This window comes from Ranitomeya imitator, chromosome 1, assembly GCF_032444005.1.
Source record: "Ranitomeya imitator isolate aRanImi1 chromosome 1, aRanImi1.pri, whole genome shotgun sequence".
Lineage (NCBI taxonomy): Eukaryota > Metazoa > Chordata > Amphibia > Anura > Dendrobatidae > Ranitomeya > Ranitomeya imitator.
The window spans coordinates 1,179,177,957-1,179,200,446 of NC_091282.1; the positions used below are offsets into that span (position 1 = coordinate 1,179,177,957).

The window sequence follows — 22,490 nt, forward strand, 5'->3', positions numbered from 1 at the left end:
AAAGCACTCTTCATCCTTGAGCTCCACTCCAAGGACCAAATAGTCTATACTTCTATTTATAGAAAGCACCTGTAACTCAACTGCTCATTTAAACCATGGGGATGGCAGGTATCCAAGCGAAATATCCATCTCGCTTCTTTCTGAAGCAGGATCCTGTCAAAATCTCCCCCTCTTCTGGGTGGTTTGACCTTCTCAATCCCCATGAATTGTATACTTTTAATGTCACCATTATGTGACCCATTTACATGTCTAGCAACAGCCGTGTCCCTTCCATTTCGGATGTCACCCAGATGTTCTCCTATTCTCCTTCTGAACGCTCTAATAGTTTTTCCAACGTAAGACATGCCACATCTACAAGAAATGCGATAAACGATGCCCCTAGTTCTACAATTAATGAAGTCTCTGATTTCAAAGGACCTATCAGGTCCATCAAATTTTTTGCCAACCAATATATGTTCACAAGCCACACAGTTCCCGCAACGATAGCTTCCCTGAGTTCTGACTGGTAACCACATTTTTTCTGCTGGGGGTGCGACAAAATGACTGTGCACCAAACGATTACCTATTGTTCTACTTTTTCTGTAGGTTATCTGTGGTCTCTCACCTACAAAGTCCCTTATGTCGTCATCCATCTGCAGGATACCCCAATATTTTTGGATGGTTTCTCTCACCATTTGGGCCCCATTGTCATAAGTGCATATCAGCCGTGCCCTCCCATCCAAATTTGCTTCCTTTTTCCTGGGTACCATAAGTTCTCTCCTCTCTTTCTGATTGGCATTTTTAAAAGCTTCCCTCAGTATTTTATCCGGGTACCCTTTGGTTAAAAACCTCTGGCGGAGATCATCCGCCTTCACTTTAAAGTCCTTTGTACTTGAGCAGTTTCTTTTAAGCCTCAAATACTGGCCTTTGGGTATTCCCTTTTTCAGAGAGTAGGGATGATGGCTTTCCCACCTCAACAGGGAATTCGTTGAGGTGGGTTTATGGAAAATGGTGGTCTCCAAAGTGTCCCCCCCTTCCGATTTGGTAATCAAAACATCCAGAAATGCTAGCTTCTTTAGGTCAATTTCATATGTCAGTCTCAGATCCATCTCATTATGATTTAACACATTGACGAACTCCTGGAACTCTGCTACCGTACCTCTCCATAGAATAAAAACATCATCAATAAATCTGACCCAAAGGTCAATATGATTGGTCAGATATGTGTACTCCTCAGAAAAAACGATGGTGTCGTCCCACCAGCCCAGGAACAAATTAGCGTAACTTGGCGCACATGGATTACCCATGGCGGTGCCCCTGAGCTGGTGGAGGACTTTACCATCAAAACTGAAAAAATTATTCTGCAAAACAAATTGAAGGAGAGAGATGACCAATTCATTATGGGGGATATATTGACATCCTCTGGTAGCTAAAAAATGCTTAACTCCCATAATTCCAAACTTGTGTGGAATCGACGAATACAATGCTTCGACATCCACACTAGCCAAATATACTTCTGGCTCAATACTGATACTGTCCAACTTATTCAACAAATCAGTCGTGTCTCTAATATATGAGGGTGAGGAACTCACAAAAGGTCTGAGTATCTCATCTAGATATACACCCACATGATGACTCGTACTCCCAATGCCCGAAACAATAGGTCTACCCTTAAGGGGACATATCCCCTTATGTAGTTTAGGGAGGGCATAAAAGGTCGCCATTACTGGATGTATAGGCAGTAAGTAGGAGTATTCTTCTTCACTGATCAGCTTATTCTCTCTAGCTCCATCCAAGATACCTTTAAGTTCTTTCTTTGTGGCCTCAACTGGATTATTGGACACTCTCCTATAGGTTGTTTGGTCATCCAAGAGGGCGAGGCACATGTCTCTGTACCCATCCACAGTCATAACAACTACGTTTCCCCCTTTGTCAGAGGGTTTGACAATTATGGATGTATCTTCCTCAAGTCTCCGAAGTGCCTCCACCTGTATTTTTGTTAGATTATGTCTCACATGTGCTGCTTCCCTCTGTCTGATCTCCTCAGTAGTTAGATTCAAGAACACATCAATGGCCGAAACATCACTGCCTGCTGGCGGCATCTTAGTGCTCTTTTCTTTCAAAGTTGAAAAGGGGCCCTGTCCACTAAAAGATGGTGGAATCTGATCTAAGTTGGCCAACAGTTGGACCTCTTGAAGAATATCCACTGGAATGTTTAAATTAGCACACATCCTTTTTTCCTGTTGTTTAAAAAATTTATGCCACCTTAACTTTCTGACAAACAAATTGATATCTTTAACACAATCAAAGATAGAAAAGTCCGTTGTTGGAATAAACGATAATCCTTTACTAAGTACCGTCATTTCAGATTCACTTATAACTCTGTCTGATAGATTGACTACCTGTAATTCTAGTCCCTGTGAGGGGGATTCCTGCTCCTGAGGGCGTACGTGCTGTCTAAAAAACCCTGTCTTGTGGATGGATGATAGCTCCCCCCTCTTGAGTAACCTCTATTCCTTCCTCTTTGTCGACCCCGTGTAGTTCTTTGCCTGATTTCGGTGTCAGAGAGGTCTGTTTCGGTTGAGGAGAGGTCCGTCTCTCTTTCACCTCTCTCCAAAGACCTGATAGATCTTATTATCCTTAAAATCCTGGAGATCTCTTAAATATTGTTTATGTTTCCTCTCCTTTAGTTTATACTGAAACTTCTCAATAGAGTTTTGCAGCTGGGTTTCTTTGACACCGAAGTCACTTTCTTCCTTAAATTTTTTTACAATCTCAATCTGTTCCTTCAGTTTTGTATCCAATTTCTCAAAATTATTTTTTTCCTCATTGACCAGTAAATTCATGAACCTAAGAGAGCTATTTGTGGCCTCCCTCTCCCAACAACTCATGACCTCTTGGATGACCAAACAACCTATAGGAGAGTGTCCAATAATCCAGTTGAGGCCACAAAGAAAGAACTTAAAGGTATCTTGGATGGAGCTAGAGAGAATAAGCTGATCAGTGAAGAAGAATACTCCTACTTACTGCCTATACATCCAGTAATGGCGACCTTTTATGCCCTCCCTAAACTACATAAGGGGATATGTCCCCTTAAGGGTAGACCTATTGTTTCGGGCATTGGGAGTACGAGTCATCATGTGGGTGTATATCTAGATGAGATACTCAGACCTTTTGTGAGTTCCTCACCCTCATATATTAGAGACACGACTGATTTGTTGAATAAGTTGGACAGTATCAGTATTGAGCCAGAAGTATATTTGGCTAGTGTGGATGTCGAAGCATTGTATTCGTCGATTCCACACAAGTTTGGAATTATGGGAGTTAAGCATTTTTTAGCTACCAGAGGATGTCAATATATCCCCCATAATAAATTGGTCATCTCTCTCCTTCAATTTGTTTTGCAGAATAATTTTTTCAGTTTTGATGGTAAAGTCCTCCACCAGCTCAGGGGCACCGCCATGGGTAATCCATGTGCGCCAAGTTACGCTAATTTGTTCCTGGGCTGGTGGGACGACACCATCGTTTTTTCTGAGGAGTACACATATCTGACCAATCATATTGACCTTTGGGTCAGATTTATTGATGATGTTTTTATTCTATGGAGAGGTACGGTAGCAGAGTTCCAGGAGTTCGTCAATGTGTTAAATCATAATGAGATGGATCTGAGACTGACATATGAAATTGACCTAAAGAAGCTAGCATTTCTGGATGTTTTGATTACCAAATCGGAAGGGGGGGACACTTTGGAGACCACCATTTTCCGTAAACCCACCTCAACGAATTCCCTGTTGAGGTGGGAAAGCCATCATCCCTACTCTCTGAAAAAGGGAATACCCAAAGGCCAGTATTTGAGGCTTAAAAGAAACTGCTCAAGTACAAAGGACTTTAAAGTGAAGGCGGATGATCTCCGCCAGAGGTTTTTAACCAAAGGGTACCCGGATAAAATACTGAGGGAAGCTTTTAAAAATGCCAATCAGAAAGAGAGGAGAGAACTTATGGTACCCAGGAAAAAGGAAGCAAATTTGGATGGGAGGGCACGGCTGATATGCACTTATGACAATGGGGCCCAAATGGTGAGAGAAACCATCCAAAAATATTGGGGTATCCTGCAGATGGATGACGACATAAGGGACTTTGTAGGTGAGAGACCACAGATAACCTACAGAAAAAGTAGAACAATAGGTAATCGTTTGGTGCACAGTCATTTTGTCGCACCCCCAGCAGAAAAAATGTGGTTACCAGTCAGAACTCAGGGAAGCTATCGTTGCGGGAACTGTGTGGCTTGTGAACATATATTGGTTGGCAAAAAATTTGATGGACCTGATAGGTCCTTTGAAATCAGAGACTTCATTAATTGTAGAACTAGGGGCATCGTTTATCGCATTTCTTGTAGATGTGGCATGTCTTACGTTGGAAAAACTATTAGAGCGTTCAGAAGGAGAATAGGAGAACATCTGGGTGACATCCGAAATGGAAGGGACACGGCTGTTGCTAGACATGTAAATGGGTCACATAATGGTGACATTAAAAGTATACAATTCATGGGGATTGAGAAGGTCAAACCACCCAGAAGAGGGGGAGATTTTGACAGGATCCTGCTTCAGAAAGAAGCGAGATGGATATTTCGCTTGGATACCTGCCATCCCCATGGTTTAAATGAGCAGTTGAGTTACAGGTGCTTTCTATAAATAGAAGTATAGACTATTTGGTCCTTGGAGTGGAGCTCAAGGATGAAGAGTGCTTTTTGGTTATCTTCATATTTTTTGGTATAAGGGTCTTTTTTACGTATTGTGAATGCATACAGTTAGAGTAGGTTCTGGTCGTGGGACATGCTTTCCAGTCAATAAAAACAGGATATACTGGGTCTATTATGACCATATACGTATGGCAGCCCTTGCTGTGTACGTGTTATATAAATTTCTCTCCGACCTGTACTTTATATGGTTTGAAACAGAGAGTTTAGGATATTTTATATATATGGATAATGACATACGGGGTGGATATCTCATTTATCTATCTTATTGGGTACTCCAGCAAGTCATATACTTACATTTATTATGACATTACTGTGAGATCATTAGTTTTTCCTATCCTCGTATTATCAAACTTACACTTTTCAGGTCTCAAATGAAGTGCCTTAGTTGGTAATAGAACATCATTATTGGTTGTATAACAGGTGCCGAAATGTACATGGTATATCTTATGCTTAGGTCATATTATTGGTCTTGCATATAGAGTGGAGTATAGGGATGGTGGAACATTTATCTTCCCTGTAGGTATGTCGGGCTGGTGAATACCAGCGATGGCCCCTATTAGTATCATGGTATCGTCCCACCGTGGTGTATATATAGATATGGGTACTTATCCAGTCACGCTGGTTAATGTTAGATGTTAGACCAATACTGCGTGCCACAACAGATACCCCAGCGCGATACTGGCAATAGTCATACCGGCGCTGGTAGATCCAACTTATGTGACTCATACCCGTGCATGGCGTGTGAAGTCACAGCATGACGCTGGTGTGTTGCCAGGTTACCGCGTTACGCCGTATCCGGCCCCAAGGAAACTCTGTATGAGCGGCATGGTTCCGTATACTTGGAGCGGTTACCATGACATCGGTGAACCTGAACGGCGCCTGCTTGATTAGAGAGATGTGTAAGAGCGGGGCAGGTAGGACGGTATGTCTGGCGATATATTAAGAATGAGGATGCATGGCGGGTATACTCTTGGCGAATGCACGTTTTACAGGAATGCGCCTCCCCGGGCTACTGGAAGGAAGGGGGGTAACATATATGGGTTGCACTTATGCTTCAGCCGGAGATACGGGGGCGAAGCGCGACGCACGTATGCGCAATTGCCCATAGTGAGCGGGCAATGTGTGAAAGGCAGCCATAGGCCGGCAGAGGAATGGGACACACACGCAGAGTGTGATTGGCGGATTATTTGGCAATCACTGCAACTAAGAACTTCTACCTGTTGGAAGCACGTGTAGGAGCGGAACTGAGGTAGGACGCTGGGGTTCCCTGATGGGGTATTTAGGTGGGAGGATTCAGTCCTTTGTCTCACCCTACCAGAAGTCTGTGCCGTCACTGCGAGCATTTGACACGGGTGTTACCTGCCGACGCAGGGACTCCCTTATCTCCAAAAGAAACAATTCCCCACACATATATTATAATTAGTTCCCCTGAGGATTCTCCCATATGGGAGAGGAAACGCGTAGGGAGGTTTACCTTATCGTGGTGGGTACAACATAACAGACTGACTTGGGAACTGCCCTTGTCAGGGCGGGAGCCACACAGGGGCACGACTGGGGTAGTATAGAGACATTGTTTTCTTCCCCCCTCCCCCATGAGACATTATAGTGGATACTCCCGGAAAGAAGATCATGTGGTGAGACAAAACCATTTTTTAATAGAGCACTGGTTATTTGAGCACTTTTTTTGCACTGTTCACAAGTGATGTCATTATCCATTGGATATTTTAGTATGGCTCTAATAAAAGTTATATTTTAGTTATATATATTAGTTGTTCTCTTAGCTGGTTTGCCTGTTGTTGTCTGAGGACTTCTAGGGGTATTATATTGTTATACACCCTATACGTGGCTTATATTGTGTATAATCTATAATCTCACTGCTGTTACAGCATAGAATCCATAATCTCACTGCTGTTAGTATAGAATCCATAATCTCACTGCTGTTACAGTATAGAATCCATAATCTCACTTCTATTAGTGTATAATCCATAATCTCACTGCTGTTACAGTATAGAATCCATAATCTCACTGCTGTTAGTATAGAATCCATAATCTCACTGTTGTTACAGTGTAGAATCCATAATCTCATTGCTGTTACAGTATAGAATCCATAATCTCAATGTTACAGTATAGAATCCATAATCTCACTGCTATTAGTGTATAATCCATAATCTCACTGCCGTTACAGTATAAAATCCATAATCTCACTGCTGTTACAGTATAGAATCCATAATCTCACTGCTGTCACAGTATAGAATCCATAATCTCACTGCTGTTAGTATAGAATCCATAATCTCACTGCTGTTACAGTATAGAATCCATAATCTCACTGCTGTTACAGTATAGAATCCATAATCTCACTGCTGTTACAGTATAGAATCCATACTCTCACTGTTGTTACAGTGTATAATCCATAATCTCACTGCTATTAGTGTATAATCCATAATCTCACTGCCGTTACAGTATAGAATCCATAATCTCACTGCTGTCACAGTATAGAATCCATAATCTCACTGCTGTCACAGTATAGAATCCATAATCTCACTGCTGTTACAGTATATAATCCATAATCCCACTGCTGTTAGTATAGAATCCATAATCTCACTGCTGTTACAGCATAGAATCCATAATCTCACTGCTGTTAGTGTAGAATCCATAATCTCACTTCTATTAGTGTATAATCCATAATCTCACTGCTGTTACAGTATAGAATCCATAATCTCAATGTTACAGTATAGAATCCATAATCTCACTGCTATTAGTGTATAATCCATAATCTCACTGCTGTTACAGTATAGAATCCATAATCTCAATGTTACAGTATAGAATCCATAATCTCACTTCTGTTACAGTATAGAATCCATAATCTCACTGCTGTTACAGTATAGAATCCATAATCTCACTGCTGTTACAGTATAGAATCCATAATCTCACTGCTGTTACAGTATAGAATCCATAATCTCACTGCTGTCACAGTATAGAATCCATAATCTCACTGCTGTTACAGCATAGAATCCATAATCTCACTGCTGTTAGTATAGAATCCATAATCTCACTGCTGTTACAGTATAGAATCCATAATCTCACTTCTATTAGTGTATAATCCATAATCTCACTGCTGTTACAGTATAGAATCCATAATCTCACTGCTGTTAGTATAGAATCCATAATCTCACTGTTGTTACAGTGTAGAATCCATAATCTCATTGCTGTTACAGTATAGAATCCATAATCTCAATGTTACAGTATAGAATCCATAATCTCACTGCTATTAGTGTATAATCCATAATCTCACTGCCGTTACAGTATAAAATCCATAATCTCACTGCTGTTACAGTATAGAATCCATAATCTCACTGCTGTCACAGTATAGAATCCATAATCTCACTGCTGTTAGTATAGAATCCATAATCTCACTGCTGTTACAGTATAGAATCCATAATCTCACTGCTGTTACAGTATAGAATCCATACTCTCACTGTTGTTAGTGTATAATCCATAATCTCACTGCTATTAGTGTATAATCCATAATCTCACTGCCGTTACAGTATAGAATCCATAATCTCACTGCTGTCACAGTATAGAATCCATAATCTCACTGCTGTCACAGTATAGAATCCATAATCTCACTGCTGTTACAGTATATAATCCATAATCCCACTGCTGTTAGTATAGAATCCATAATCTCACTGCTGTTACAGCATAGAATCCATAATCTCACTGCTGTTAGTGTAGAATCCATAATCTCACTTCTATTAGTGTATAATCCATAATCTCACTGCTGTTACAGTATAGAATCCATAATCTCAATGTTACAGTATAGAATCCATAATCTCACTGCTATTAGTGTATAATCCATAATCTCACTGCTGTTACAGTATAGAATCCATAATCTCAATGTTACAGTATAGAATCCATAATCTCACTTCTGTTACAGTATAGAATCCATAATCTCACTGCTGTTACAGTATAGAATCCATAATCTCACTGCTGTTACAGTATAGAATCCATAATCTCACTGCTGTTACAGTATAGAATCCATAATCTCACTGCTGTCACAGTATAGAATCCATAATCTCACTGCTGTTACAGCATAGAATCCATAATCTCACTGCTGTTAGTATAGAATCCATAATCTCACTGCTGTTACAGTATAGAATCCATAATCTCACTTCTATTAGTGTATAATCCATAATCTCACTGCTGTTACAGTATAGAATCCATAATCTCACTGCTGTTAGTATAGAATCCATAATCTCAGTTGTTACAGTGTAGAATCCATAATCTCATTGCTGTTACAGTATAGAATCCATAATCTCAATGTTACAGTATAGAATCCATAATCTCACTGCTATTAGTGTATAATCCATAATCTCACTGCCGTTACAGTATAAAATCCATAATCTCACTGCTGTTACAGTATAGAATCCATAATCTCACTGCTGTTACAGTATAGAATCCATAATCTCACTGCTGTTACAGTATAGAATCCATAATCTCACTGCTGTTACAGTATAGAATCCATACTCTCACTGTTGTTACAGTGTATAATCCATAATCTCACTGCTATTAGTGTATAATCCATAATCTCACTGCCGTTACAGTATAGAATCCATAATCTCACTGCTGTCACAGTATAGAATCCATAATCTCACTGCTGTCACAGTATAGAATCCATAATCTCACTGCTGTTACAGTATATAATCCATAATCCCACTGCTGTTAGTATAGAATCCATAATCTCACTGCTGTTACAGCATAGAATCCATAATCTCACTGCTGTTAGTGTAGAATCCATAATCTCACTTCTATTAGTGTATAATCCATAATCTCACTGCTGTTACAGTATAGAATCCATAATCTCAATGTTACAGTATAGAATCCATAATCTCACTGCTATTAGTGTATAATCCATAATCTCACTGCTGTTACAGTATAGAATCCATAATCTCACTGCTGTTACAGTATAGAATCCATAATCTCACTGCTGTTACAGTATAGAATCCATAATCTCACTGCTGTCACAGTATAGAATCCATAATCTCACTGCTGTTACAGTATAGAATCCATAATCTCACTGCTGTTACAGTATAGAATCCATAATCTCACTGCTGTCACAGTATAGAATCCATAATCTCACTGCTGTTACAGCATAGAATCCATAATCTCACTGCTGTTAGTATAGAATCCATAATCTCACTGTTGTTGCAGTGTAGAATTCATAATCTAACTGCTGTTAGTATAATAATAATAATAATAATAATAATAATAATAATAATAATAATAATAATAATAATTTTATTTATATAGCGCCAACATATTCCGCAGCGCTTTACAAATTATAGAGGGGACTTGTACAGACAATAGACATTACAGCATAACAGAAATACAGTTCAAAACAGATACCAGGAGGAATGAGGGCCCTGCTCGCAAGCTTACAAACTATGGGGAAAAGGGGAGACACGAGAGGTGGATGGTAACAATTGCTTTAGTTATTCGGACCAGCCATAGTGTAAGGCTCGGGTTTTCATGTAAAGCTGCATGAACCAGTTACCTGCCTAAGTATGTAGCAGTACAGACACAGAGGGCTAATACTGCATAAAGTGTATGAGAACATGATGCGAGGAACCTTTTTTTTTTTTTTTTTTTTTTTTTTATTATAAATAGGCCACACAGGGATCGTTAGGTTAATGCATTGAGGCGGTAGCCAGAATCCATAATCTCACTGCTGTTACAGTATATAATCCATAATCTCATTGATGTTTGTGTATAATCTATAATCTCACTGCTGTTACAGCATAGAATCCATAATCTCACTGCTGTTAGTATAGCATCCATAATCTCACTGCTGTTACAATATAGAATCCATAATCTCATTTCTATTAGTGTATAATCCATAATCTCACTGCTGTTAGTGTAGAATCCATAATCTCACTTCTATTAGTGTATAATCCATAATCTCACTGCTGTTACAGTATAGAATCCATAATCTCAATGTTACAGTATAGAATCCATAATCTCACTGCTATTAGTGTATAATCCATAATCTCACTGCTGTTACAGTATAGAATCCATAATCTCAATGTTACAGTATAGAATCCATAATCTCACTGCTGTTAGTATAGAATCCATAATCTCACTGCTGTTACTGTATAGAATCCATAATCTCACTGCTGTTACTGTATAGAATCCATAATCTCACTGCTGTCACAGTATAGAATCCATAATCTCACTGCTGTTACTGTATAGAATCCATAATTTCACTGCTGTTACAGTATATATTCCATAATCTCACTGCTGTTACAGTATAGAATCCATAATCTCACTGCTGTTACAATATATATTCCATAATCTCACTGCTGTCACAGTATAGAATCCATAATCTCACTGCTGTTACGGTGTAGAATCCATAATCTCACTGCTGTTACTGTAAAGAATCTGTGTCTGTTGATGATTAAACCGTCTTTCCTCTAGATATAGCGGATTCCCTCTTTTCACAGTCACAGGCCTAAGTGTAAAAAGATCATTAGAAAGATCGCTGTACTTTCCCATCATACATTTGTACAAGACTGGGACATCAATTAGAGTCCGACACACCCGGTACCACCAGCAATTATTTGATTGTAGCTCCCGCTGTGTCTGGATGAGTAGAGTATACAGTGGAACCGATGCCACCCAGGCACTGTGTAGTAGGCGCACCTGATTGCAGCGGCTCTGCTCACGGCCCCTGCATGGTGCAGAGAACCGTTACAGCACAGCGCCGTGTACCCCATAGTGGCTGTTCCCAGGTGCTGCAGCTCAGATCACATTTCAATAGGAGCTGAGCTGCAGTACTGGAGAACGGCCACTATACGGCGCACAGTATGCATTGCTCATGTTTCGGCTCTGTACATGTTCACATTCGGCCGATGCAGGAGTTTTTGTGGTTAACAAAAATTTTCTTTTGTCATTAATTACTGATAACATTGGAGCACTTTCATTTATTGTATCAGTGATGGCAGTAAAATGATGAAGAGCTGCTTATTGCAGGTTTCCAATAACTACACTGTTGTATTCAGTTTTCCTTTTGTATTTGCAGGAATTCTCCAGAGTTCCAGAAGCTTCTCGGCATCGCCATGGAGCTTTTCCTCCTGTGCAGCGACGACTCCGAGTCTGACGTCAGGATGGTGGCCGACGAATGCCTCAACAAAGTGGTGAAAGTATGTCCATAAGTGTCACGTTTCATGTGTCTAAAAAAAATGTTGATATTTCCTTTCCATTCATACTTTTATTCATAATGGATGGACTAGAACTAAAAATAATATAGACTTTATTTTAAAAAGTGAAATCAAAACAACTCCTGTATTTAGTCGTCATTGAAAATGCTGTTGTGCAGTCAGTATTTGGCTACGTTCACACTAGCGTTATGCTAGTTTGCGTCGGGTTTGCGTCGGGCGACACAGCGGCGACGCATGCGTCATGCGCCCCTATATTTAACATGGGGGACGCATGCGTTTTTGTTTGTTGCGTTGTGCGACGCATGCGTCTTTTTTGCCGCAAGCGTCGGACCAAGAAAACGCAACAAGTTGCATTTTTCTTGCGTCCAAATTTCGGCAAAAAACGATGCATGCGTCGCAAAACGCAGCGTTTTTGCATGCGTTTTGGTGCATTTTTATTTGCGTTGTGCGTTGCGTCGCCGACGCAGCGGCGCACAACGCAAATGTGAACGTAGCCTAACTCCTTCAATTAGCTGGCTGTCCTGCTGCATCTGCTATGAATTGGACAGCAATCTGCTCTCCACCTCTCTCCTTCCAGTGTCAGAGATGGCAACAGCGAGGGGAGGGATGTTGTACATGGCAGATCCGTGTATGGTGAGGGGGGAAGCCTTGCATTGGACTCTCGTGACGTAGCTTCTGACTTTGAAAATGCTGTTGTACAGTCAGTATAACTCCTTCAGGTAGCTGGCTGTCCTGCTGCTTCTGCTATGAATTGGACAGCACCCTGCTCTCCACCTCTCTCCTTCCAGTGTCAGAGATGGCAACAGCGAGGGGAGGGATGTTGTACATGGCAGATCCGTGTATGGTGAGGGGGGAAGCCTTGCATTGGGCTCTCGTGACGTAGCTTCTGACTTTGAAAATGCTGTTGTACAGTCAGTATAACTCCTTCAATTAGCTGGCTGTCCTGCTGCTTCTGGTAGAAATTGGACAGCACACTGCTCAGTGTATGGTGAGGGGGGAAGCCTTGGATTGGGCTCTCGTGACGTAGCTTCTGACTTCCAGTCAATCAGAATCTGCGCTCGCAAGATGTCACAAGGGGTCCGGAGTGGCACTGAAAATCTTTTGATGACGCTGGAGGATGAGTATATGACTGAAGACTTAGATTTAAAGCACCTCTCCAGCGCTGGAAAAAAAATCTAACTCTGGAGTGGTGCTATAAGACCTCAGGGTTGGCTGCTGTTCATGTATTGTCTGCTGTATCCGTGTAGTAAGTGAGAAGGGCACACAGGACCGCAGCCTCTGCCGGGAGAGGAAGGGAGAAAAAAAGACTCCTGGTGGGCTGTAGAAGGTGGCACCAGAAGGGTAGTAATGGCAGCAGCATCTTGGACAAACAGATGTCACATCCACTGGGAGGGATAAAACTGCATGAGAAAAATATCTACTAACATGGAAAAAGTGTATTTTTAATGTCAAATGTGCCCATAGTCTAGAAGGCATGGCTACCTCTGTCCAACATCATCTTGTTTATTATGGGTAAAACAAGGATCTAACATGTTGAATTTTTAGCGCCATAATCTTCCGAGTAGGCACACTCAGGTGCCCGGTGGGTGCATGTTGTTTCCCAAGGGGCCAGGGGCGATAGATAGTAGTCAGCTGAGCAAGTGTTCACACAAGAGCCAAGTTTTATGGCCAGCTAAACGTTTTGCAAAAGAAAGCTATTTGACAGATTCTGTCACTGATGTGCAGGTGATGTATACTGACATACAGTGGCTTGCGAAAGTAGCCTAAGTTGGTGAAGTGAGAAAAATCTAGGCAAAAATTTAATTTATGGAATGAAATAAATAAAAATTGGCATGTGCATGTGTATTTACCCCTTTGCTATGAAGCCTCTAAACACTTCTGCTACAAGCAATTACCTTCATGAGTCATATGTTTAGTGACAGGACGTCCACCTGTGTGCAATCTAAGTGTCACATGTCGGTCAGTATACACACTTTACCTTTTCTGAGAAGCCACAGAGGCTGCAACACCATTAAGAAATAGGCACCACTAACCAAATATCACCATGAAGACCAAGGAGATCTCCAAACAAGTCAGGGAGAAAGTTGATGAGAAGTACAAGTTAGGGTTATGAAAATAAATGTATCTCAGTCTCTGATGATCCCCAGGGGGGAAACCATGAAATCCATTATCATCCAATGGAAAGAACAAGGTACCACAACAAACCTGCCAAGAGAGGGGCACCCACCAAAACTCTCAGCCCGGGCAAGGAGGGCATTAATCAGAGAGGCAGCACAGAGACCAAAGGTAACCCTGAAGAAGCTGCAGAGTTCTCAAGCCGAGGCTGGGGTGTATGTCCATACGACCACAATAAGCCATACGCTCCAGTGAGTGGCCTTTATGGAAGAGTGGGTAGAAAAAAGCCTTTACTTGCACACAAAAATTGTAAGTCTCATTTTGAGTTCATCAAAATACATATGAGACTTTCCAAATGTATGGAGGGAGGTGCAATAGTCGGATGAGACCAAAATGTAACCTTTTGGCCATCAAGGTAAACGCTATGTCTGATGCCAAACTAGGACAGCTCATCATCCCAAGAACACCATCCCCACAGTTAAACATGATGGTGACAGCATTATGTTGTGGGAATGTTTTTTGGTAGCAGGGACAGGGAAAATGGTCCGAGTTGAAGGGAAGATGGATGGTGCGAAATACAGAGATATTCTTGAGCAAAACCTGTTTCGGTCTGTCTGTGATTTGAGACTGGGACGGAGGTTCACCTTCCAACAAGACACTGACCCAAAGCATACTGACAAAGCAAGGGGAAACGTGTAAATGTTTTGGAGTGGCCTAGTCAAAGCCCAGACCTTAATCCAACTGAGAATTTGTGGTCAGACTTGATGATTGCTGTTCACCAGAGGAAACCATCTAACGTGAAGGAGCTGGAGATGTTCTGCCTTGAGGAATGGGCAAAAATCGCAGTGGTAAGTTGTGGAAAGCTCATAGAGATTTATCCAAAGTGACTTGCAGATGTATTTGTTGCTTCACAATAAAAAGAAAAACTAATCTTGCAGGCATGTTCTTTACACGAACTGATGCAAACCCTAAAAAAAACCCTCTGAAATTCCAGGTTGTGAGGTAGCAAAACACCAAAAAATGCACAGGGGGTGAATACTTCCGCATGCCACTGTGTGTATGTCCTCACAGAGGAACAATTAAGAAGAACTTCTTTTAAAACTAAAAGAAAAAAAGACTTGTTTTTGGAATGGTCATCATTATCAGACCGATATGGGTCCAACAAGTGGCAGCTTCCAGGTCCTGCTGCCACTGGGAAGCAATAGCGCAATATAGGCTCTTATACAATATGTAGTGGGAAAAATAGGAGGCTCTCGGAAAAAAGGCTGCTGCAGATCCAAGGAGGGATATCCGGTGGAGAGATGGATCTTTTCACACATATGAATGTGGTTTGTCCAGATGTAGACATAGGTGAACATCGAAATGCGTTGTCAATATAAACCGCTATTCGCCAGTACTGCCTCCTGGGATACTTCCACCTGTACAGCGGGAATAGCCATTGGTGTCCTTGGCAGTGCAGAGAAGATTTGAGCTGAACCAGCATAGCTCTGTACACTGTAATGGCAGCTCCTAAGTACTCCAGATCAGCACCTATTGAAGTGAATGGGAGCGGATCTGCAGTACCCACCGATCAGCTGTGCTGCGTGCCGGTTAGTTGTAAGCAGCTGCAGAGCCGAGCAGCTTATCTCCGTCATCGGTGTAGCGGCTGCTGCCGGGTGCTGCAGATCTGCTCTTACTCATTTGTAGGCTTATCCAGTTCTCTTGAGTAGGGGCAGATCTGCTGCACCCAGCAGCGAGACTACACCGTGTACCCAGTGTGCTGCGCTGTGCTGTTCCAGGTTTGTACTGTGAGAACTGAAACCTGCAGATTGCATGATACCGGTTGTCTGGCCTCACCGATCAGCTATTGATCCTATCGGGTCTGCCGAAAAAGCGCCAAGAACCATCGTGTGTGTGACCCTCTCCAGCGCTATTTTGTGAGGTCTCTATATTGGCACTAAATTTGTGGTCACATGTTAACCCATCAACCCTTTACCCAAAGAACTCATTGCGTTGTGCCATTTTTTGTTGTTGTTCTGAACTTAGGGACATTGGTTCCTAGTTGGTCGTATTAGTCCCCAAACTGTAGCAGGTGCGAGCTCGGCAGGATATGCCAGGTGCACAACATCTCATTTCTGGCTGCAAAATGGACCTTTCTAATATTACTTAGAAGATTTTTCTATCACTGCAACCCAGATTATTACCAAATATCTAAACATTTTCTGACATCAATTTCTTTAAAGGTTGGTCCGCTATTTCCTTTTTTCTATTTTTATGATTTATGCACTGATCAGCTGATCTTGGTGCCCCCGGATCTCATAATAAAAAATACAGGAGAACGAGGACTGTGGTGAAATTAGGCGAAGTCATAAGTATGGTTTAATTGAGATTATTAAAAGAGTCTGTATCATTCTTTCAATTAAAGGACTTTATTATTGGGGTCTGTGTTTTCTTACAATGTGACTATAGTGTTAGTAATGGGGGTGTCTAATAGACACCCCACCATTACTAACCTCGGGGCTAGATGTCACCGGACAAAACAAACTATCACCCTACTTGCCACCACTACAGGGCAAGTAGGAAGAGCCAGGCAAAGCACCAGAATTTGTGCATCTACTATATGTGCCTTTTCTGGGCCGCTGCGGGCTGCGAATTTTAGGCTGAGGGACAATATCCATGGCCCCTTAGCAGCCTGAGAATACCAGCCCCCAGCTGTCTGCTTTAGCAAGGATGGTTGTCAAAAATGGGGGACCCCATGCCATTTTTTTTTAAATTTTAATAATTAAAAAATATGGCGTGGGAACCGCTCCATTCTTGATAACCAGCCTTGCTGAAGCTGGCAGCTGAGGGTTGCAGCTCCCAGCTGTGAGTTTTGTCTGGCTGTGGGGAACCCATGCTGGTTTATTTTTTTTATTTTATTTACAGCGCAGGAGCGGCTGATGAATATCCCATCCACCACTCCTACACTCGCTGTTATTAGCTGCAGCAGGTATCAGATGATGGGAGCTGTAGTCACATCCACTGACACCAGTGACCGGAGGTAAACTGTATACCTCCGATCAGAGCTCCGCGCTCGTGCTGTCTTTTGACATCGTGGGAACCACGGCTCTCTGACTGGCGGGGATGGTTTCACCACCGATCAGAAGCGGTGTTTGCCGAGCTGTCATGTGACAAACACCCGGTGATCGGGCAGCCGAACCCAAACAGTAACATGGACATCCTGGTGAAGTCTGTGTTTGGTGTCCGTGCCCGAACATTGTGCTAGCAGTTCACAGCGGCCATACACTTGAGCTGAGGTAATGGCATAGGTTCGCAATCACTGCCCTAGGCGATCAGAGATACCGACAATACCCCTTTAAGGAGAAGCTGACATCTTTCCTGACATATGCCCTGATGGGATGACACTCGCCACCTCAGGTTGTAAATGTTTGTGATCGGAATGGTGCAGGCATCGGAGTTGTGCGAACGGGACCTGGCTGAGATGTTTAGCTGAGGTCCCGCTTCATCTGCGGGGTCTAGGGCTAAACAATTTAATTTAGGAAAAAAAAATGAAATTTGTTTCTCTCAGAATATGCTGTTTGTTTGTTTTTTGTTAATCCCTCATGTCAAAATCTAATCGAAAAGTCTTATCGAAATGTGGCACCAGTAAAAACTACTGCTTGTCCTGCAAAGAAAACAAAAGCCACAAAATACGTTTTGCCAGTTATACTGATTGGTGAATGGTGCTTAAAGAGAACTTGTCACCAAATTTTTGATGTTGAACTGGACACGCCATGTAATAGTGGCTGCAGAGCAGAGCACAGAAGTGTGGTGATGTTAGCTGGAGTATATAAGATTTCCAGACTTCTGTGCTGTGTAATTTATCTTCAGTGTTTATTTAGGCTGCACAGCACGACTGCCAGGACCTGTGGACTCTAGTCATGTGATCTTGATAAAACTTTATCACAGGTCCTTCTACACTTCTATGTTGCTGCCTGCTTATGATTGGTCAGCGTCATACAGGAGGCAGAATAGTACACGCCTCCCCCATAAAAAACTAATAACACCCAGGTGGACTTTGAAAATCTAATTTGTGCCTCACATTTTGCTTATAACAGAGAGGCGAAATTAAATAAAAGAACAAAAAAGTTTTATTCCGCTCTGCAGCCACTATTACAATTTCACCATGGAAAATTTGACAAAAGGTCCTCTTTAAAGGGCATCTGTCAGTAGGATCAACTCTCCTAAGCTGTCTATGTGGAAATGCAGGTTATAGAAAATTTTGTAAAATGATATCTGTGGTTCGATGTCGTCTTTCAGAGAAATTCATGTTTTTCTTATATGTAAATGAGCTGTTAAGATTTATGGACTGGTCATAGATCTCCCCTAGAATCCGCCTCCAGAGCTTATTATAAATGAAAGTGGGCATTACTAGTGTGAGACATGTAATTTCTGACACTCTGCTCTCCTGATCTACATGTCTCATACTGGGTGTTAATAGTTTTCAATGGGGCAACGTGTACTCTTCTTCCTCCTGTATGACGCTGACCAATCATAAGCTGGTTGCAACATAGAAGTGTAGAAGGACCTGTAATCATGTTATCAGGGTCACTTCATCACAGGAAGCTAAATAAATTAGTACCTTGCTGTCTGACCCACGTGCCTAAATAGACAGCTTGGAAGGGTTGATCCTACTGACATATTTTCTTAGAGTTCTGCATTGTCGTTCCTCTCTTTATTCCTTCTGGAAATGTATGAATAAATTATAAAAAAACAACTGGGTGTTATTATTCCCCTTGTCAAATGGGTGTGTCCAGTCTAACACTGCTATTACTGATTGGACAGTGGTATACCATGTAAAGACAATTCCCCCAACACCAGATTGTCAACTTACACAGTATAGGAGTAACTAAGGAACAGACAACATAGATTTATATTTTTCATGACTAATAAAAGTATATGCTAGAATAGTCTTGTTAGGCATGGTGACCTGTTCTGTTTAAAGCGAATCATTTACCAGTTTTTGCTTCCCCTTCTGAGAGCAGCATAATGTAGAGGCAGATACCCTGATTCCAGCCATGTATTAATTACTGGGCTGCTTGATATCGTTTTTTTTCTATGTTGCAAATCTAGCATTGCTTGAATGTTGAGCTCTGTATAACCCCGCCCACACCACTGATTGGCAGCTTTCTGCCTATGTACACAGAAATCTGCCAATCAGTGGTGTGGGCGGGGTTATACAGAGCTCAGCATTCCGAGAACTGCTAGATCTGCAGTAGTTAAAACAATGATTTTATCAAAACTACCCAACAGGCAGCCAAGTAAGTGATACATCACTGGAATCGGGGCATCTGCCCCTACATTATGCTGCTTTCACATTAGCTGTGAAAACCTGATCTCCGGTTCCCTTTAATGCTGTTTAATTGCTCCTAATACTCGGAGAGTGCTTGAGCGGTTTGTAAGTACTAGCTACTAGCTTTGACTTTTCTGAGTATCCAGATTCTCATCCTTCCTAATCAAACACATCACTTGCATAAAGCGATGATCTGAGCTGGCTGCCAGCCCTTAGGCTTCTTTCCCACAATGAGCTTTTGGTGAGTTTTTGATGTTGCAGAATTACTGCATCCTGTAAGTAATATAGGAATAATTGGATTTTTTTTTTTTTAAATTTGCGTTAAAAAATCCCCAAAAGCTGATTGTGTGAACGTAGCGTTATAATGCCCCTTCTGCTTGGTCCATGGGTCTCGTGATCATTACACACGGACACAACCCGTGCTGCATGATCGTGTTTCTCTCACCTTCCCGCTCTCTTGTTACAGGCTTTGATGGACTCCAATCTCCCCCGGCTACAGCTGGAGCTGTACAAAGAAATAAAGAAGGTGGGTTCCTCCTCTCTGTACATCCCCCCCCCCATGTTTTCTAATCCATTATTTATTGTAGGCGACTCCCGTGTCTTCTGCATCAGTGAATATTACTCCATCTGGTGGGAACAAGTTGCACATTTTGCAAATATGTGCATTTTGGGGGGAGATTTACACAGTTCCTACTAATTTTGCTAAAGGCGTGTGGGACTTAATTGATGGTCAGGACCCCACAATTCAACTAACTTACAGTTTCGTATGCCATAATTTGCTATAGATGATATTGTAAATCAATTCCAGCACATAACAGGCGCTCTGCTAGGTAATGATGTGACAAATTTATAATGAAGCCTGTGATGCTTAAAAGGAGATTCTCGGCACAAAATGACAGATCAAAGCAAGCAGAGGCGCCTGGTGCACCCTTGGTGTGGCCACATAGTTCAGTGCACATTCCCATCTATTTATTTTCCATTGATCTCGGCTTTTCTCTTCCTTGAGTGGCATCTCTGGCTTTATAGGAGCCATAGGTGGTCGGAGATAGATGGAAAACAAGTAGGAAGGAAGTGCGCTGAACTGCTTGGCCCACGTCAAGGTTGCATCGAGCTCCTGTGCTTGGTTTGATCAGTCATTTTGTGCAGACAGCCTGGCGTTGAGACAGTTGTGCTATGTTGCTTTCCTATCACCTTTTAGCCTCTGCCATAATGTCTAATAAATGCAGATGGCTCCTCTGGGGCCCTGTCTGGCTCTGCAATGAATGAAAAGCGAACTAAAAGTGCAGAAGGCGTCTGCCGCACATCCGTAGGCCACTCTCTACTTAAGAGCAGCTCGAGACTTGGGCTGTGTGCACACGATGCGGATTTGCTGCGGATCCGCAGCGGATTTTACCGCGCAGAAACGCTGCAGATCCACACTGTGATATACAGTATAATGTTATTTAATGGGGGGAAAAAAAAAAGCTGTGCTGACGGTGCGGAAAAAATCAGTGCGGAATTGCTGCGGATTTCAAAGAAGTGCATGTCACTTCTTTTGTGCGGATCTGCAGCGGTTCTGCACCCCTCCATGTTAAATTTCTGCAGTGGCCCAAAACCGCGGCAAATCCGCATAAAAACCGCGGCAAATCCACGGCTGCGGATTTTTCCGGGAGATGCGGATTTTGTGCAGAAAATTCTGCACCTCTTTTCCTACATGTGCACATACCCAAAGTCTTGTTCTCAAGACCGCTGCGGTTCTGAGATGTGATTCGTTCCTAGATTACATTTATGGCATGTCATTCTGTGATGAAAAATATCCCTTTAAAGTTCCATTCTAACAATGGAGTTTTTAGGGACTTTTAATTGAAGGATTTAGACTCTCCCCGATCCCAACAGCAGATGGCAGGGGACAATGCTCCCCTTCACTTTTTCAGACACGGGATGGCACATACTACTTTTTAAGGCATTGTGCCTAGGTAAGCTTTGTAGGCAATTGGGGGATTGGGTTAGGGGTCTGGTCTCGGGGAAAATCACTTTTTAAATCCCCTTCAACAATTTTCTTATTGTCATTTCAATTTTTTTTTTTTCTTTTCTAGCATTTTTAATAAATAAGTAAGTGCAGAGGGGGATATATTTGGGGATGTGACCATCGTCTCAAGGAAGGCAGTTCAGATCATGGGGTGCATTAAAAGAGGTCTGGATACACATGAGAGCACTATACTGCCTCTGTACAAATCCCTAGTTAGACCGCACATGGAGTACTGTGTCCAGTTTTGGGCATCGGTGCTCAGGAAGGATATAATGGAACTAGAGAGAGTACAAAGGAGGGCAACAAAATTAATAAATGGGATGGTAGAACTACAATACCCAGATAGATGAGCGAAATTAGGATTATTTAGTCTAGAAAAAAGACGATTGAGGGGCGATCTAATAACCATGTATAAGTATATAAGGGGACAATACAAATATCTCGCTGAGGATCTGTTTATACCAAGGAAGGTGATGGGCACAAGGGGGCATTCTTTGCGTCTGGAGGATAGAAGGTTTTTCCACCAACATAGAAGAGGATTCTTTACTGTTAGGGCAGTGAGAATCTGGAATTGCTTGCCTGAGGAGGTGGTGATGGCGAACTCAGTCGAGGGGTTCAAGAGAGGCCTGGATGTCTTCCTGGAGCAGAACAATATTGTATCATACAATTATTAGGTTCTGTAGAAGGACGTAGATCTGGGGATTTATTATGATGGAATATAGGCTGAACTGGATGGACAAATGTCTTTTTTCGGCCTTACTAACTATGTTACTGTTAGCAGCTACGTAAGTCTATACATTTGTTTTTTTTTTTTTTTACTGTCCACGTTTGGGGCAGCTTTACATCAACTAATATGTCATAAGATTTGTGCGTGTGAATTGTATAATAAGTGAAGACCCTGGAATCCAGGTGATAGGTCCGATTCTTTCATTCTAGAATGGCGCCCCCCGGAGCCTCAGGGCTGCCCTCTGGAGGTTTGCTGAGCTGGCACACCTAGTACGACCACAAAAGTGCAGGTAAATGATATAACAACAAAATGGAAAAAAAACAAACAAAGTTTATTATACTGTAGACCAGGGGTGGGTAACCTCAGGCCCCAGGGCC

General features: G+C 42.0%; 1 protein-coding gene across 2 annotated transcripts in view; it reads left to right on the forward strand.

Annotated features, from left to right (window-relative positions):
- HTT (huntingtin) overlaps window positions 1–22,490 on the forward strand; it is a 276,760-nt gene that overhangs the window by 59,338 nt on the left and 194,932 nt on the right. For both annotated transcript variants that reach the window (XM_069744747.1, XM_069744746.1), the window contains exons 3-5: window positions 11,814–11,934; window positions 19,845–19,904; window positions 22,323–22,402. In XM_069744747.1, the coding sequence (XP_069600848.1) occupies window positions 11,814–11,934; window positions 19,845–19,904; window positions 22,323–22,402 (261 nt within the window). The remainder of the gene's footprint in view (window positions 1–11,813; window positions 11,935–19,844; window positions 19,905–22,322; window positions 22,403–22,490) is intronic.